This window comes from Danio rerio, chromosome 25 (assembly GCF_049306965.1).
Source record: "Danio rerio strain Tuebingen ecotype United States chromosome 25, GRCz12tu, whole genome shotgun sequence".
NCBI lineage: Eukaryota > Metazoa > Chordata > Actinopteri > Cypriniformes > Danionidae > Danio > Danio rerio.
Window position 1 is genome coordinate 38,611,546 of NC_133200.1, and position 19,323 is coordinate 38,630,868.

Here is a 19,323-nt window from a genome sequence, read left to right on the forward strand (position 1 = left end):
ATGCGCGGATAAATTGCGCTATTTGCGCGTAAATAGACGCGTGAACATTTTGAGCTACTCGCTTCATTCGCCCTCAAATCCGCTTCATTCGCGCATCAAATTCACTTCAGAACAGACGTGGATTTACGTGATGGGCAGGGCTTCTGTCTCCCTGGTGAAAGTAGCTTCGTTGCTAAATGGCTAACATGGATTTTATTGAGAAAATAAAAGTGTTTATGTGCTTTATAAAGGCTGAAAAACAACATTGATATGTTCGGGGCCGTGTCTGAGTCCACTAGATGCTTTCAGAGGTGCACCCAGCTCTGTGAGCTCATAAACTCCAGAAACTTAACCTGGATGACGGAGGCTTTCAGCGGCGCTTCTGTTTGAGCCAAGCCCAGTTTGATGAACTGTTGTCGGTGTTGACTGGAGGATTTCCCCCGAGACCCCAACAACAGGCGCTACATAATAATCTCACCCAGGAGCGCAACTACACATTAACTGAGGGGTGTGTGGGTTCAAATTTATTTTATATATACTACATTTTAAAACAGGCAAGTGATAGTGCTACAATTTTCCATCAATATTCATTCATTCATTTTCTTGTCGGCGTAGTCTCTTTATTAATCCATGGTCGCCACAGCGGAATGAACCGCCAACTTATCCAGCAAGTTTTTACGCAGCGGATGCCCTTCCAGCTGCAACCCATCTCTGGGAAACATCCACACACACTATCACACACACACTCATACACTACGGACAATTTAGCGTACTCAATTCACCTGTACCGCATGTCTTTGGACTGTGGGGGAAACCGGAGCACCCGGAGGAAACCCACGCGAAGGCAGGGAGAACATGCAAACTCCACACAGAAACGCCAACTGAGCTGAGGTTCGAACCAGCGAACCAGCTTGACCAGCCTAGCCAGGCTGGGAGTCCAGCCAAAACCAGTTATGTCCAGCTTAAACCAGGCTTGTCAAGCTGGTTTTTGCTGGATTTAGCTGGTCATTTTCCAGCCTGACCAGCTAAGACCACGCTGGAAATGGCTGGAAACCAGCCTGGAAATGGCCAAAACCCCTCTAAATCCAGCCTACGCTGGTTTAAGCTGTTTTTTTCAGTAGGGAAAATAGCATTGTATAATCCTGATTGTACAGTTAATTTAATACAATTGATCTTTAATAAAGTGATGATATAATTGCTTGTGCCTGAATGATTTAAATGAATGTTTTGATTTTGTCGATAGTTTCGCACCTTGAACAGGTATGGTAACAGTCTGGCCGTTGTTCGCTGTGACAGTAGCTGTTGCCATCGTAACCACAGTCTGTCCGGCTGGGATGGAGCTGACTATAGACGGCGGTGCCACTTTGACAGGTGGAGCAGGTTCTGGCGTCGTGTCTCCATCCACAAAAAGACGACGAACTGCTGTGCCAGTAGGGGGAGAACTGTAGCGGTCGTGGAGAGATGTAGGGGACGGAGAAACTCCTGAGGGGAAGTGGCAGATGAATATTTTAGATGTGATTCAGTGAATGTTTATAGATATTATCTTGCGTTCAGTTCGCATTCAAGTACTGTAAATCACCTTTTCCTGCTCCCGCTGCGATGTTGCCGCTGAATTCAGTCTTGCTGCTGGGGGTGTTTGCGTTGCTTCCTGAACCGTCCTCCAGGTGTTGAGGTGGCATTACCTGTCAGACGCATATTCATATTTTAACCCTGGTTATTTTTTAGCCACATATTTGTAATGTGTCAAAACCATAGACTGTAAGTGAAGTGTATCTATAAACTAATTTGGAGAGGATCGCGTGCGAGTTCAAATCGGCACCATAGACATGTTCCTAGTAAGTAGTTATCTCTTAAGAGCGATCACTCTCTGTTCATTAGCTACTACAGCAGGGGAGTTCTCCAGATCTACCAGAGCTCAAACTCCCCTCTCGCCTTGCAAACGGGAGGGAGCCCCAGGCTCGAGGATCTTATGAGCTCAGGGGTCTCTCCTGGGACAGCATGGCAAACAAGCTTTATAATCAATCATCAGCTAAGTGTCAACTCTTGAAAAAATATGGACGTAGTGTCCGTGACGTCACTCATAGGTTTCTCAAGAGCACAAATGAAGCTACAATTGTACGGGGCCCACCATTGCCATACTGTCCGCATCACTCCGGGGTAACCAAAAATGGTCAAAGAGGTGGGGATTAGACAGAGCTAGAAATGCCTGTAGTTGAATCAGCTGGAAGGTGAGGTGCAGCGAGACCTCACTGTCACTCGAGTGGCCTTAATTATACAAAACTTTAGGGCTTAATATAAATGCAAATGGATGAGTTATAAACAAAATCACCTCCCTTACAGTCGTCATGAAAGGTAATATTAGCTATATACATCAAAATATTTTTTGCACCAGGCTGTAAACACCTTTATTTCTGCTGTAAAATTGGGAATTTTACCATTGAATTCAATAGAAATGTGCTCTGTTTTGTAGCCAGCCTCTAGTGGCCTTTCGATGAATTGCAGTTTCAGTTATTTCTGTATTAGCTTCACGAGGGAGAGCAGGAGGTCACCGCTTGGTCAAAATAAGTAAACTCTGGTTATATGCATGTACTTTTTTTCAGAATAACATCTCTTTAAAACAATAGGAATATCGACAAAGGAAAATTAAGAGCTGTTTAAAATGATTTAAGACATAACACATTATTTTAGTCAATTTAAAATTTTTTAATGCCTAAATTTTTTAAGACACGAGTCCCATGGGATGATGAAGACTACAACTCCCAAGATTCCACACTCAGTCACGCCATCATCACACTAGGCATCAGCCTATGCACTGTGCCTATAAACAGTAATTCACTGTCAACTTCTACAGAGCTGTATAAAAGGCATACTCTCAGTTCTCACTTAGGTATTTTCCTTTACAGTATTAATGTAGATTTTTTTTGAGGATGGTAAGCATCATGGGTCATAAGCAGGTATTGTTCTGACCTCCTGGCAGGCGGGAACACAGTTTTTGGCCTCTCTGATTCGCTCCCACAGCGGGGAGTTTCCTTTCCATGCCAAAGACTCCAGCACCTGCTCCTCGACATGGTTCAGATGTTTGACCACCTCCCGGAAAAGACTCTCCTCAGCTCGTACCAACACCTCGATCACCTTTGAACAAGATTAAAAGGCTTTTTTAAGCCATGGTGTAGTCAAAAATGAAAAAGTCTTTCCTTAGCATTTTTAAAAACATTCTCATTTACACCTGAACATTTTGAAAGTGATTTTCGTTTACACATATATCCGAGACCAGCAATAACACTGTATTACCCACACCCAGTAGTTGGTGCTGTATATTAAATAGTAGTCTCTCTCTATAATCTACCTTGTAAAAGTGATAAGCGGGGAGGTCAAAGATTTGCAGGACTCTGGGAAACTCTCCTGGTGGTCTATAGGAGAAGATGACGATCTCCAGACAGCAGGCGATCAGCGAGCGGTGAAACACATCCTGCTCCAGAACGCCCTGAGACACATGAGATGACACTCAGAGGACAGAACGAACTAAAGTCTGCAGGAAAATGGAGATGAAACCTACAGACAGGTCCACGTCTCCAAGACGTTTCTTCTCCTGGTTGATGATCACCTCCAGGGATTTATAGTAAAGTGCCTCTGCCAAGCAAAAATACTTCACTGCGATATCTGTAAAACACGACAGGCCCAAATAAGATGATGCAAGGGTTTAAACTGTGGAAACAAGGGGTTAGCTCACCCAGAAATTTCAATTATGTCATTAATTTCTCACCCTCAAGTTTATTCGTCTTCAGAACACTAATTAGGTTTACTTAATTTGATTGCAATGCAATACCGTGCACCTTTTGAAATTATTGCAAAAAGCGCAATACAAATAAATGTGAAATGAAGATATATTAGATCAAATCTGAGAGCTCCCTCATCCTACATAGACAGCAAAGGTCCCGGGACACTTAAAGGCCAGAAAAGGAAGCAAAAACATTGTGAAAACAGTCTATGTGCATTATATGAAGCTGCAAGAATGCCGCTAAAAAATGGTTTGCCAATGCTTCCACATCAGATCAGGGTGCGCATTTACTATGGACAGTGTGTACTCTACAGTACATACACTGCCTGACAAAAGTCTTGGTCCCAGTTGTAAGAGCGACGAATAATAACGTGACTTCGAGTTGATCATTTGGAAAAGTGGCAGAAGGTGGATTTTACTGATGAATCATCTGCTGATCTGCATCCCAGTCATCACCAATACTGCAGAAGACCTACTGGAACCCGCATGGAGCCAAGATTCTCAGAGAAATCCGTCAAGTTTGGTGAAGAAAAAGTCATGGTTTGGGGTTACACTCAGTATGGGGAGATCTGCAGAGTGGATGATCAACATCAACAGCCTGAGGTATCAAGACATCTGTGCTGCCCAGTACATTACAAACCACAGGAGAGGGACAATTCTCCAGCAGGATAGCGCTCCTCATACTTCAGCCTCCACATCAAAGCTCCTGAAAGCAAAGAAGGTCAAGCTGCTCCAGTATTGGCCAGCCCAGTCATTATTGAGCATGTCTGGGGTTAGACGGTGGAGGAGGAGATGTTGAAGATGAACCCATAGAATCTTGATGAATTCTGGGAGTCCTGCAAGTGATTTGAGTCATGTCAGAGATGTATGGATGCAGTCCTACAAGTAGAGGTCTGCATTAATGCATAAATTTCCGAATAAAGCGCGGGAGCGGTGGGTAACAGGTTTAATTTGGGACGGGAGCGGGCTGTCTAGCAATTTCGCTCCCGACTCCCGTGCGAGGACGCGTATGTATGTGTGTAAATGAAATAGCGCGATGCTGTGTTTAGCTTGTTTGTTGCTGTGTGTGTATGTATGTGTGTGTGCGCGCACGTGCGAATGAGAGAGAGCTTTGCCTGTGTGTGTGCTTGGTGCTTATGTATGTGTGTGTGTGTGTTTGTGTGTTAGTGCACGCGCGCGTGAATGAGATAGAGAGCTTTGCCTGTGTGTGTGCTTGGTGCTTGTGTGTGTGTGTGTTAGTGCGCGCGCGCACGAATGAGCAAGAGAGCTTTGTCTGTGTGTGTGTGCTTGGTGCTATGTGTGTGTGTGTGTTTATACAGTCAGCTTGTTATAGGCTGTCTGGACTCTTTATAGCTGCCCCCCCACCCCTACCGCTCTTTAGCGGGATCGGGCACGGCAGGTAGAAAACGGGGCGGGGCGGGCAGCGGGACAACAAATGCTTAATATAAGCAGGAGCGGTCGGGTTGGGGCTAAAACCTGGCGGGTGCGGGCGGGAGCGGGATTCAAAATTTAGTCCCGTGCAGATCTCTACCGCCAAGCTCAGACACAATATTCATTCTGTCTCCACTGCAGCAGGACTTTATATTCTATACTGGACATTATTTCTGTTCAGTGATGAGACTTTGGTCTAAGCAAAGTCAGACGTTACTGTCCTAATGACATCAGTCAAAATCAAGGCATGATCATATTTTATTTTGGCTAAATTTGGAGGCCTTCGCCTTTCATATAATACACTTCTGATACCAAATGATCAAATAGAAGTCAGGTTATTATTTGGTGTTCATAAAACTTGGATATGCAACAAGACTTGTAGTAAATGCACACACTGACCTCACCATGGGCAAACAAAGTCTTATTTACAGGGTTTTTCGGTGCACTAAGTTGTGATTATGAACCACTGAAGTCACATGGACTTATTTGATTATGTTTTTGGTTTGTTTTCTGCACTTTTAATTAATGAGGATCTCAGATTTCATCTAAAATATCTTCAGTTGTGTTCAGAAGATGAATGGACTGAGATGACATGATGGTGAGTGATTAACAACAGAATTTTACTAATCTTTAAGCTGTATATATGACTTATATATAAGTGTAAAGATTGTAAACCTCTCGCCAGGCTCTTGTTGTCGTCTCCGGTTCCCTCATAATTCTGAAGGAAAATCTCGGACATCTCCTTCAGTCTGGCTGCTACTGACTCTGTGGGGTCTCTTATGCAGGATCTGATTGTAAACAAAAATACCAGAGACTCGAGTGCACTTCACATATCACTGCATGCAGGTTAATCTCAGCTCAATGCATACACGACTTTGGCAAATACATCTGTTTGGAATATCTATAATCTAATGTTGTCTAAAGTGTCGAGTTTGGTACCAATCTGATGACCTCCACAGCCAATCACAGTCATTTCTGGTGAGTGTGTGAACACGATAACCAATCAGCGCTCAAATGTTAACAGGAAATGGACGTTTTTAAAATTTCAGTATCGATAAGTAGCAAACACGATACTTTTGATTACTACTATAATCTGAACACACTGAATTCACTTGCGTGACTTTTGACTGGAATCAGCGGCATTAAACCATCACAGATATATCAACATTTACCCCAAGACTGGTGGCTAATTAAAGGGAATCTATGATGCAAATCACCTTTTGTAAGCTGTTTGGACAGAACTGTGTGTAGTATAGTGTGTCCACAGTCATATTGGGGTGATATAAAGAAAATAGGATCTAAAATAGGATCTAAATCCCTCCCATTCTGAGGCCCACATTGTGTGTGACTCATCGTTGCCGAGAGGCTTGGATTAACTACACAACAAATACATCAAATAATCATTGGGAAAGTTCTTACTGTAGTAACGAAGATCTGCTTCAGTCTTGTCTGTCACTGTGCTGTTTATCTAAGTGAAGGCTACATGCATCAGAGAAATACTGAGAGATCTCTGTGGCTCTGACATGCTCGTGGAAATGGTGGTCAGGGAGAACCAGCTCATTTGCATTAAAGGCACAGGCAACAAAAACAGCTACAATGTCTTAACAGATCATTCATTCATTCATCTTCTTGTTGGCTTAGTCCCCTTATTAATCCATGGTCGCCACAGTGGAATGAACCGCCAACTTATCCAGCTAGTTTTTTACGTGGCGGATGCCCTTCCAGCCGCAACCCATCTCTGGGAAACATCCACACACACATACACTACGGACAATTTAGCCTACCCAATTCACCTGTACCACATGTCTTTGGACTGTGGGGGAAACCGGAGCAACCGGAGGAAACCCACATGAAGGCAGGGAGAACATGCAAACTCCACACAGAAACGCCAACTGAGCCGAGGTTCGAACCAGCGACCTTCTTGCTGTGAGGCGACAGCACTACCTACTGCGCCACTGCCTCGCCCTTAACAGATCAAACTGTTGGTGGGTATTTTAAGCGGAAACATTACACAAAAGACCAATTAAATCTTGAAAAGTGGTAAAATAGGTGCCCTTTAAAGTGAATCAGGTTTGTGGCTGGTCAGTATCTGCATGGGAAACCTATGATGAAGCCCACTCTGTGCTTTAAAGAGGTCATTGGGGGGCTCAATCTGTTGTCTGTTTGTGTCCTAAAGGCAGCAGGTGTGCCTGTTTTTTCCACCATTTGATCTATATTGTGTACATGTCTGCGTAGCTTTCAAAGTATACTCAACTGCAGAAGAACATGACAGATGTGTTTGACACATGCAAATTCTGTTCTTCTGGTTGAACGTTCACCTCGGGCCTTCACCTGAGACATTACAGGCGGCCGTACAGAGCATTTTTGACTGAAGTAAATAATTCTAGAAATTTTTTTTTTTCACACTAAGCTACTTGAAGTGCCTGAGCAAAGATCTACAGGAGTCAGGTTTGACTAACACTAAACACATTCGTATATATAACTGATAATGACTATAACTATGCTAATGTACAAAGAAAATAATGACAATATTGTGTCTTAAAGGGAAGCTCTTATGCAAAAAAAACACCTTTGTATGAGGTTTAAACACAGTTGTGTGTCAGCAGTGTGTGAATATAACACACTCATAATAGTCGAAATTAATTAATTGTACTTTTTATAAGACTTGATTAAAGCAGTCTGCAGAAACACTTTGATTGACATTCTCCCTTTGTATGATGTCATCAGAAGATAAAAGCCCCGCCCACTAGTGATCATCTCTCTCCCATGAGCATATTACATCAGTCTTGTTGTTGAATCTGCCACTATGCTGACACACAGGCATCTGTAGCTCCTCCCTCTTTTAAAAAGAGCACAGCCTCATTTGCATTTAAAGCGACAGTCACCAAAACGCCACACAATTAGGATCAAGCCTAAAAGGGTCAGTTTCAGAGAGATATAAAGCATTATTTGTGTGGGGTTTTAAGCTTAAACTTCACTACACACACTCTAGAGACATCAGAGATGTATTTTACATCTTGTTAACAGAGGCAAAATAGGTCTCCTTTAAGTGCGGATGATCTGCATCTTACTGACTAACTCGCAGGATTACCTGAATATATCTCTGAGTTTGACGCTGGGCCTGTATTTGAATCCCGTCAGCAGGGTGTGCAGTCGGCCCACACTCTGCATGGCGCTGGAAACAGGAGTCCCCACAATGCTCTCCGGCACGTACCTCCTGCCTGTCAATGGAGTGGACACTCTGAGGGCAGACGCCTGTGAAACAGACACATCCACTCATAAGCATGACTCCATTTCCGGTGTATTCATTTGGTAATGTTTGCACGTGCCGTCATCGAGTTCTGCAGTGGGTTGTTCGCTCTGTCCTGGTTCTCTATCCCTTCGTAAGGTCCTGGTGTGCCGATGTCTTCTCTAGCTCCATCTCCCAGAAATATTCGCTCATCCAGAGAACCGGATGATAGGACATGTTCTTCATACACACGGTTCAGAGACGCCCTGAGGAAAGATCAGTTCACAAGGTCACACTCACAGATATTTGACTGAATAGAATATGCGTATTTGGCGTGCTGTCCGGGGAGAGGGCTCTGAGCTCGGGAAGACACCCTAACTTGTGTTATTCCAGTTATCAGGATAAAGAGAGATAGGGTCTGAGCGCACCCGGCACCAGAACACTCCCCCCTCAGATTTTAATAGGTTTAATAGTGTGGAGTTGGGGTGGTGGAGGGACGCTGAAGTCGAGAGAAAATAGAGGTATGACGCGTTTGACTATTTCTAGAGGTTTGCTCTTGAGCTGATTGGATAATAGAGTGATTGTGTGTGTGATGAATAAGCCTCGTCAAAGACTGATCGTGCTCATCCCGAAATGAGTTTATAAAACATCACATTGTAAACGTCTGGAGAAATGTTGGAGGTGTTTATGAGGAGTGTTTAATGTTGATGCTTACAGACTGTCACCGAAATTCACTGGCTCCAAAAATCCTGTCAGCGTGTCCTCCTTTCCTTTCAGAATCTGCGGGAGAGGAGATAAGGCTCATTTTGAGGACACATTTCATTGCCACCTGGTGGCTATTCATGGTATTGTTCCCAAAAAATATCTCCATTTAAATAATAATTAAAAAAAAAATCTTTTATTTGCACAACGATGGCAGTTTTGAAGCTTGTAAATCACATTTAAATAGTAGGTCCCGGGAGTCTCCCATATCCCGCCACACTCCCGTTTTGTTATATCTCCCGGAAAACTCCGGAATTTCACCCCCCACCCCCAGTTCCTTAGCTTTTTGGTACAGTCTCCAACTCAACCCCCACCCGCTGCCCTCCCTGGTCTCTAATTTGTTACTTAGACCACCACCATGACACTCAATCCCCCAAATTCCCCCGGTCTCTTGGAAATTAAACTGTTATTAAAGGGTTATGAAACACCAGAACACATGTGTTGAGCTGTTGACAGTGGTATATGTGTCCCACACTGCTAAAAACACTATTAGGACACCTATATTTCACTATAAAGTGTAAACTGGTTGTTTTTGCGTTATTTCAAGCAAATTCGTACTTCCGGTTTGAAAGAATTTTTGAAGCTGCGTCACGGTCATGAGATAATAGCGTGTATTCCAGCGTGCAGACTGGACGTCTGTGCCAGAGTGTGTCTTATTACGTCTTACAGTGTGCTGCATTAATGCATGAGTAAGGCTTGGTTCAAACCAATCAGCGCGCTCCATTGTGCAACTTCATTAATATTCATTACTGTAACAGTGCTTAGACGACAGACGTTGTGTTGGCAAAACAAGCGTGAAGTGTTGCTTTTATAGTTTGCTGCAGTGAAGTTTTGTTTTCATTTTCTCTCTGTGAGAGCGCAGCTGGAGTCACGTGTGGATTAACAGTGTACGCGACGCTCGACAACAATAACTTACGTGTCTAAGGAGGATTATTGTTTACCTGAGAGCTGTTCTCATCTGCAAACGCTGAGATCCGGATTCGCTTGTAGTCTTCGCTTAATAAAGGAGCGGCTCTAGTTGCTGGTGATTGTGGAGATTTGGTAAGTGAGCGGCCAGTGCTCTTTGTTTATTCAGTTTGTTCGTATCGAACTAACAATTGCACCGAGTGTAAACATGTTAGCACCACAACCAAACTTTAACCTCAAGTAGGATTTTCACCGCATTTTATGACCGGAATAACACACGCGGCTTTCTGACGCTACCTGCTGTGTGTATCTAAGTTTCCGGGAAATGCTGAGTTTTTTTTTCTCTCATTCGCCGTGCGGTATCAAACATTGCATGAAAAATGCACGCTTAGAGCAGTTCCTCGAATCAAATATCTCGTTTGTCACAAGGGGCATGAATGAATTCCCTGAATGAAAGAGCCAAACTGCAGTTAAAATCCACCATTTAATAATTTGGCAAATGATTCGACTACAGATGTCCATGTGAACACAGTCACATTGTCCGCTGTGGTTGTGTGTTTTGACTCTGAAAGTCAGCGCGCCCAAATAGACACTCCCACACCATCCCACTTTAGTTCCTTAGACACTCCCCCCTAAACAGAGCCGGACACGCCCACTTTTGAGACTTTTTCCGAAGTAGAGATGTGAAAACACCCTGCTGAAATGAGGGGGTTTCATGGCCCTTTAATGACAAATGTTGGCAGGTATGATAAAGAGGCATAATATTGGAAGCGTCCATCCTCGTGTCTGGTGTATTTCCAGTACCTTTCGCTCAAACAATTTCTTAATGAAGGGTTTCCAGAAATGCTCTTTAGCTCCTTTGGCCTCCAGCACCAGACCATCGTGAAGCTCACAAAGCTGCTCTATGAAACATAACGAACCCGGGCCCGGCTTATAATCTTTACTGTTGAAGTCCTCAGGCAACCCTGCGCACAAAACAAACACAAACCAATGTTAGTTTAAGCTTCTGCTGTCTGGAGAAACGGGTTCAGACTGAGCGCTGCGTGTGCGGGAGACCTTTAAAGGCTGGGTTGAGCAGATCTTTCCGGCTCGAGCACAGCAGCGCGTTACAATAAACCAGATCCAGAGCACAGAGCAGCAGATGATACGAGTTCACCAGGTCATCGCTGATCATTGGGAAGTTTCCTACAGGACAGGGGAGACATCAGATATTCATGAAACACAAGCTGAACACATTTCTGTGGACATTTTTCAGAAAGCTGTTCTCATAAAAATGCACACGTTCTTGGAATTGTTGGTGTTTTAGTTGGCATGAATGAAATCTACAACTATATACCGAGGCATAGCTGAATAATAAAAGCTCAATACATGGAAATGGCCATCAAACACCACTGTTAACAATATATAAAGTTTTAAAACCCTAATGAAAAACAGTCCAGTTGCAACAAAACATCCTCAGGGGATCGTTAATATGCACAACAAAGGCAGTGCAACATCTCCTAGTGAGCCTACAGCAATGCTCGTTGTTTATCCTTATTTTAAAATGGATCTAAGCTTTAAACATGCTTTATATGTGGGACTCTTATTTTGAAATCAGGACATGCATGAATACTCAGGGGTAGTTATTTAAAGCAGGCAGAAATGTGTCACATCTGTTTAAAGCTTGTCCGAATGCAAAATGCAGGATATACGGATTCAAAAATTTTCAGATCGCCATATCGTCCCCCTGTGAGATCGCTGAAACACGATACTATCGCTGCAGTGTTATGTTTATTTTTATACAACAGTTCTGTCTGGTTCTCGAATCTGATTGGCTGATAGCCGTGATATATTTAAGTAATATCAGCACCCGTACAGCCTCTTTACCCTTTGTGTATTACTCCGCCCACATACAGCCTGCAGAAAGCAGACACTACAGATCTAAAGCTTAAAAGATGCTCGCTCAGCTGTTTACTGTCAGCTTATGATTTGAATCCAACGCGGAAGAAAGTAGTTCCTCAAGGGTTTTTGAGATTCTCCATGTTTGATTTTGTTTTTATTTACACAATTATGCCGTCAAACTGTTGTATAAACGCAATATCACACGAGTAGCAGTGCGATATGGCTGTATATCGGCACTGGTGGGGGCACTAAGGCAACGCACGCCTCCCACCAGTGCCGATATACAACCATATTGCACTGCTACTCGTGTGATATTGCTCATATATGTAATATTTTATTATTATATTTAATCGTATCTAAACATATTTAATAACCTTTTGGTTGATTTTTAAAAAACTTCTTTAATAACCTACTGCATTTTCATTACGTTTGATCGTGGATAATAATTCATGTGGGTGTTTCCCAGTACTGGGTTGCGGCTGGAAGGGCATCTGCTGCGTAAAACATATGCTGGAATAGTTGGCGGTTCATTCCGCTGTGGCTCCCCCAGATTAATAAAGGGACTAAGCTGAAAATAAATTGAATGTTGTGTTTTTTAACATGACTCTAAGAGCCTGACTTGAAACTTTGCTTATAAAGAGTGAAGTTTAGTATGAACTTGTTTCCTCAAATGAAACTAAAGATGCGTCTAAAGCAGAACAGAACTGAGCACAATAGTGTTGAGCAGGAAAGCACTGGCGATCACAGTATGAACATATATCAAGCAGACAGGCAGCAGGAAAAGTCTGCAAAAATCAGCCTGGGCCGCTACGCCACGGTGTTTGGATTTACAGCTTCCAGGTTAACTTATGTAGTTTAAAGGAGACCTATTATGCGCCTTTTACAAGATGTACAATAAGTCTCTGATGTCTCTAGAATGTGTGTGTGAAGTTCCACCTCAGAATACCACACTGATAATGTTTATATCTCTCTGAAACTGACCCTTTTAGGCTTTGATCCTAATTGTGGTGTTTTGGTGACTGTCGCTTTAAATGCAAATGCTCTTTTCAGAAGAGGGCGGAGCTACAGATGCCTGTGTGTCAGCGTAGTGTCAGATTCAAGAACAAGCGGCAACCTACCGCTCTCCCTCGTGAAGCAAATACTGAAGTAAACTGAAACTGCAATTTATTGAAATTCCGCTAGTCTTGCCTCCATGATAGAGCAGATTTCTATTGAGTGCACTGCTAAAATGGCCTTTACAGCAGAATAAAGGTGTTTACAGCCTGGTACAAGGAACGATTTTGGTGTATATAGCTAATAATACCCTTCATGACAACTGTGAGGGGGTGAATTTTTTTATAACTCATTAATTACTCATTAATTTATATACTTATGGATACTTACCATATCTTTTACAGTCTATGTTCAAGACTAAAGCCTGGTTTATACTTCTGCGTCAAGTGACCGGCGTAACCCACGGCGCATGCAACGCGCGTAGCTGTGCATTTATACTTCTGCGCGCTGTCTCTGTTGGTCTGCATTACCACTTCCGAAACGCTAGTGGGCAGTGAGGTGTAAATGTTCCTCTGTGTTGAGTTTCTTCACTGCTGTGTTGCTTTTCCTGAACACTTCCGGGATGTACAAGTGGCTCAAACTCGCTCATTTTGAGGCAGGAACCGGCGGACGTGCAACAACTGTAACTATGAGGTAAATACAAAACAAAAATTTCCATCCGGAGCTCCTTCACGGGACTCCACACTTGTAAACAATCGCGTCCAGCTCGCACCATTCGCGCGGCTCTCGGTCCCGCCCAGACTCGTCAGCGCTACCAAGCCGACCAATCACAGAGCTTGCGCTACGTGTCGTTGCGACGTGTAGTTACATTTATTGAGAGGTGCACGTCAGCGACGCCGATAGCCACGGCGAAGGGCTATGTGTCAGTGCCGTAGCATACGCCGGCGTTTGACGCAGAAGTATAAATCAGCCTTAATGATGACAGGATGTTTATTTTTTAGAATGAGCTGTCTCTTCAAGAGCAAATCTTCTTGGCTCCTTATTGATCAGCTAAAAAGGCTAAACATAAAATACCAAGTAAATTCAGCGTTTGTTTGAATTCATGCTGTAATAAAATATGAAGAAATAATAATAATAAAAAATGATTATCGAAGCTTGCGTTACAAACATTTTTTGGCAGAAAAACATCATGTTACTTCCTGTGGGTTTGTTATTTGTAGTTAAATTTGTAAAAATAATTTTCCCTCCAGTACAACTTTTTATTATTTTTCTAACACGTCCCACATTTTTAGACATAATAGTTTGAATAACCTAATAATATTAATTTTCCTTAAGCTTAGTTCCTTTATTCATCAAGGCTGATTTACAATTCTGCGTCAAACGCCGGCGTATGCTACAGCGCTGACGCATAGCCCTTCGCTGTGGCTGTCGGCGTCGCTGACGTGCACCTCTCAAAAATTGTAACTACACGTCGCAACGACTCGTAGCGTAAGCTCTGTGATTGGTCGGCTTGGTAGCGCTGACGAGTCTGGGCGGGACCGAGAACCGCGCGAATGGCGCGAGCTGGACGCGATTGTTTACAAGTGTGGAGTCCCGTGAAGGAGCTCCGGATGGAAAGTTTTGTTTTGTGTTTACCTCATAGTTAAAGTTGTTGCACGTTCGCCTGTTCCTGCCTCAAAATGAGCGAGTTTGAGCCACTTGTACATCCAGGAAGTGTTCAGGAAAAGCAAAACAGCAGCGAAGAAACTCGACACAGAGGAACTTTAACACCTCACTGCCCACTAGCGTTTCAGAAGTTTTAATGCAGACCGACAGAGACAGCGCGCAGAAGTATAAATGCATAGCTACGCGCGAAAACACCCATACACAATCATTTGCACTCATACACTACAGACAATTCACCCTACCCAATTCACCTAGCACATGTGTTTGGACTCTGGGGGAAACTGGAGCACCCACGCGAACACGGGGAGAACATGCAAACTCCACACTGAAATGCCAACTGACCCAGCCAGGACTCGAACCAGTGACCTTCTTGCTTTAAGGCGACCGTGCTAACCACTCCTCTATAATAATATATTAAATATTGATTTTCAAATGCACAATAAAATGTATTGCATATTTTATGCAAGCTGTACAGTAGCTGTCAAGTTAATGTCAGTCAAGTTATTTACAGTACCTGTTTGTCGTCCCACAGATATGACGGCTCTGCATCTTTAAAGCTCGATGGGCTCTTTCCTCAGTGTGTGTGTCTGCAGAATGAGGGATTGTTCCTCAGGTTCAGGAGCACAGAGAGAAACTGGGCTTCACCCAAACACAGGCAAGCCCTGACTTGTCATCTGTGCTGCTGGTTGCTAAGCGACACACGTGAGGAAATAATGCACTCCTGCTGTGCTGCACTCTGCTTCTACATGGAAGCTTTACTCTTTGCCTTCATATAATATACAGTTAAAGTCACAATTATTCGCCCTCCTCTGCATTATTTTTTCTTTTTCAAATATTTCCCAAATGGTGTTGAACAGATCCAGGAATTTCTCACAGTATTTCCTTTAATATTTTGTTCTTCTGGAGAAAGTCTTATTTGTTTTATTTCAGCTAGAATAAAAGCAGTTTTTAATTTTTAAAGGCATTTTAGAGTCAATATTATTCGCCCCCTTAAGCTATATTAGTTTTGGATTGTCTCCAGAGCAAACCACTGTTATACAACGACCTGCCTAATTACCCTAACTTTACCCTAATTACCCTAGTGAAGCCTTTACATGTCACTTTAAGCTGAACACTAGTGTCTTGAAGAACATCCAGAGATGTCCAAACTATGTCGCCATCCCATCTGAGAAGAAAGGGAGAATGATGGCGAGGTAGAGATTGTCATTATTTTTATTATGGTGCGATCCTCGACTAGTCAAGTTGGCGTTTCTTTGTGGAGTTTGCATGTTCTCCCCGTGTTGGCGTGGGTTTCCTCCGGGTGCTCCGGTTTCCACCACAGTCCAAACACATTATTATTTCCTTTATTTAGCCAGGAGATCACATTGACACAGTACTGTCTCTTCTTCCAGTGAGACCTGGTCAAGATGGCAGGCAGCACATAATGTTTCATATAAAAATCACAAACAATACCACAAAATGACAAAATCACCATTCTTCAAAACATCAGCTCATAAAAAACAATTGCAGGTGTCCTTTAAAACGTTGTATAAAAGATGTTTAAAAGTACTCGGAGTCGGAAGAGTGTCAAGATTGAGCTGATTTTGCAGGTCATTCCAAGCCCTGGGAGCGTAAACGGAAAAAGCACGTTTGCCGAGTTCTGATAGTACCCTTGGAACTGTTAGACGAATACATGAACCAGATCTAGTGTGTTGGTTGTTGGTGTGAAATGTTAATAAATTAAAAATATAGGATGGTAATTTACCTAAAAGAGCCTTTAAAATAAATAAGTACAGATGTAATTTTCTCCTTTGATATAGAGATAACCAGTCTAAGGAATCATACAAAATACAGTGATGCGTCCGTGAGTCTGCACCTGTCACAAAGCGTATTGCTGCATGATAAACAGAATCTAATTTTCTTAATAGGGTAGCGGTTGCGTGCATGTAGAGATGATCACCATAATCCATTATAGACAGAAATGTACTCTCTACTAATTTTTTTCACAAGAAAACAATTTCTTGACCGGTATAAAAAACCTAACTTTGGCCTAAGCTTTTTCAGTAACTTGTCAATGTGTACATCAAAGGCATATCTCTCATCAATCCAAACACCTAGATATTTATAAAAGCTAACTCTTTCTATTTGAACACCGTTCAGAGTTGTTATTGTCTGATATGTTGACTTAGGCCCCGTTTACGCTTGTGCGTTTTAGTTTTAAAACGGCGTTGTAGAATGAAAACGATCCGCGTCCACACTCGCATTTTACCCAGCGTTTCTGAACAGCTCTCCGTCCACACCAAAACGCTGAAAACGCACATCACGTGACCACACACACACTCTCGGCAAGCACTCCAGCATTTCTACCCAGATGAGAGCTCTGCTTGTCAGACTGCTCATCACGCATCTCCCGCTGCATCTAATCTCACTATATTTGCTAAACGTGATATTTCATTCATGTTGTTGTCTTTATCTAACGACATATTCCCTGACTTTGGTCATTGGAAACTATTAAGCTACTTGTTCACGGGTAACATGTTTTGGTTAAGCGCAAAGATAAGTTAATGATTAATCCAGGTACATTGACTGATCACTTGCCTTTATTTCCTACAATGTATAAACTTATTGTATGTTATACTTTTATAATTGTCGATTATTAAAACTGATATTCAGCAAAAGAGAGGGTGCATTTGGTATTTTCACTGAAATTAAAAGGAGGTAGTTAGGCTCCGTTTTGTTATAAATATCCACACAGTGAAGATGACGCTCATATATGCAGCACGACGCCTCAACATTTCTGCTGTCTGTTTAGTTTTCTAATATAAAAAAAAAAAGGGGCAGTTCCTTAAATCATGTTTACATTTTACTGTTGAGAAAGTGAAACAACGTAGCCAGGGTGATGTGAATGAAGTTATAAAGTACACTGTTCCCTTTGAAGATTTACCCGTGTCCTCGGTATGTTTTCCATATCAAACTGAGAAGGGGGAGACTGCAGCCTTGATCAAACTTGCGAAGTCTTAACTTACAAGAAGAGGATGCGAGACTGAACTGTGTGTGGGCTACTTAATATTGAGGAAAAGCCCCAATCAGATAGGCGAACGTTAGGCGAAAGTACACTGCAATACTTGAAAAGCAATCTGTAGATGCTGTACAGCTTGGTTTAAAGAATGTGCTGCTGTAGGGGAACTGATCAACTATATTGGCTGTAGTGTATAAGTGTGTGTGTGTGTGAATGTGAGAGTGTATAGGTGTTTCCCAGTACTGTCTCTGCTGGAATAGTTGTCGGTTCATTCCACTGTGGCAATCCTTGATAAATAAGGGACCAAGCCGACGGAAAATGAATGAATGAATTGCTTTTTTAATTGCAAAACAATCCAGCTTTATTCTTTTAATCCTGGTTGATTGTTATTTATACATGTGTGTGCATATACACATGGTTCCCCCATTTAATGTCCATCAAGGGAGCTCAGCATGCCTGATCTTGCAGAAATAAGGACAACAATAAAGCGCAGACCGGATGATTCTGCTGAATTGTGTTCATATGTGATGAACTGCTGTCCTGCTGATCTCTGACTGAATCAAACATGCCTGAACAGGCGCAGATAATCACACGGGTCACATGATCAACCCTCAGCACTCTCAGCCAATCAGAGGCAGAGCTGCTGTTTAGCGTTTGACCAGTGGAGAAGGAAAAGAGCTCAATAATAAACTACTCATCATAATCCCTTCAGCGTTCACACACACACACACACACACACACATGGTTGTCCTTTTCAACACAACTGAAACTAAACTCTTTTTTTGACAGTAATATACATTATATATATATATATATATATATATATATATATATATATATATATATATATTCAACACTGTATGGCTGCGTCTCAATCAGCACCCTTGTTCACTAGCCAGTGCATTGATCAGGCCAACCATCTTAAGTGCTGCCTAAATCACAAAATTCTTCCAGTGCACTAAATGTTCAACACCTTGAAAAGTCCCATGATGCACAGTAAAATCAAGATGCATCGATAAACGATATATAAACTCGCCGGCCACTTTATTAGGCACACCTTACTAGTACCGGATTGGACCCACTTTTGCCTTCAAAACTGTCTTAATCCTTCATGGTAGAGATTCAACAAGCTACTGGAAGTGTTCCTCATAGATTTTGCTCCATATTGACATGATAACATTACATGGTTGCTGCAGATTTGTCGGCTGCACATCCATGATGCCAATCTCCTAATCCATTACATCCCAAAGCTGCTCTATTGGATTGAGCTCTGGTGACTGTGGAGGCCATTTGAGTACCGTGAACTCATTGTCATGTTCAAGAAACCAGTCTGAGATGATGACATGGTGCGTTATCCTGCTGGAGTTGGATGGAGACACTGAGGTCATGAAGGGATGGACATGGTCAGCAGCAATACTCAGGTAGGCTGTGGCGTCGACACCATGCTCAATTGGATGCTCTGATGTTCTGATGCCGCTTTGAAGTGAAGCAGGTCATCTTGACCAGGTCTATATGCCTGAATGCATTGAGTTGCTGCCTTGTGAATGGCGGATTATAAATGTGTGTTAACGAGCAGTTGGACGGTTGTACCTAATAAATTGGCCGGTGAGTGTATGTGCCCTTAACGGAAGTTCGGAAACACAACACATGACTGACGTGACCCAAATCATCCAACACAACGACAAACGAGAGGCGTTTCTC

At 42.7% G+C, this 19,323-nt stretch overlaps 3 protein-coding genes across 6 annotated transcripts in view; 1 reads left to right on the plus strand and 2 right to left on the minus strand.

The window, feature by feature from the left end:
• Positions 1-19,323, minus strand: part of mphosph6 (M-phase phosphoprotein 6) — a 365,175-nt gene that overhangs the window by 72,461 nt on the left and 273,391 nt on the right. The gene's annotated exons all lie outside the window — the stretch shown is intronic.
• The window catches only part of rpgrip1l (RPGRIP1 like), a 135,279-nt gene that overhangs the window by 66,668 nt on the left and 49,288 nt on the right, over positions 1-19,323 (plus strand). The gene's annotated exons all lie outside the window — the stretch shown is intronic.
• The window catches only part of rbl2 (retinoblastoma-like 2 (p130)), a 32,400-nt gene that overhangs the window by 8,338 nt on the left and 4,739 nt on the right, over positions 1-19,323 (minus strand). For 2 of the 3 annotated variants that reach the window (XM_009298208.5, XM_002666954.8), the window contains exons 5-15: positions 11,142-11,270; positions 10,890-11,050; positions 9,133-9,197; positions 8,518-8,683; positions 8,280-8,443; positions 5,864-5,976; positions 3,536-3,639; positions 3,326-3,463; positions 2,947-3,111; positions 1,559-1,661; positions 1,231-1,461 (exon numbers count right to left, since the gene is read on the minus strand). In XM_009298208.5, coding sequence (XP_009296483.2) covers positions 1,231-1,461; positions 1,559-1,661; positions 2,947-3,111; positions 3,326-3,463; positions 3,536-3,639; positions 5,864-5,976; positions 8,280-8,443; positions 8,518-8,683; positions 9,133-9,197; positions 10,890-11,050; positions 11,142-11,270 — 1,539 coding nt within the window. Of the gene's footprint in view, positions 1-1,230; positions 1,462-1,558; positions 1,662-2,946; positions 3,112-3,325; positions 3,464-3,535; positions 3,640-5,863; positions 5,977-8,279; positions 8,444-8,517; positions 8,684-9,132; positions 9,198-10,889; positions 11,051-11,141; positions 11,271-15,138; positions 15,221-19,323 lie in introns of those variants that run through there. The other variant, XM_005163190.6, reaches the window with a different exon arrangement.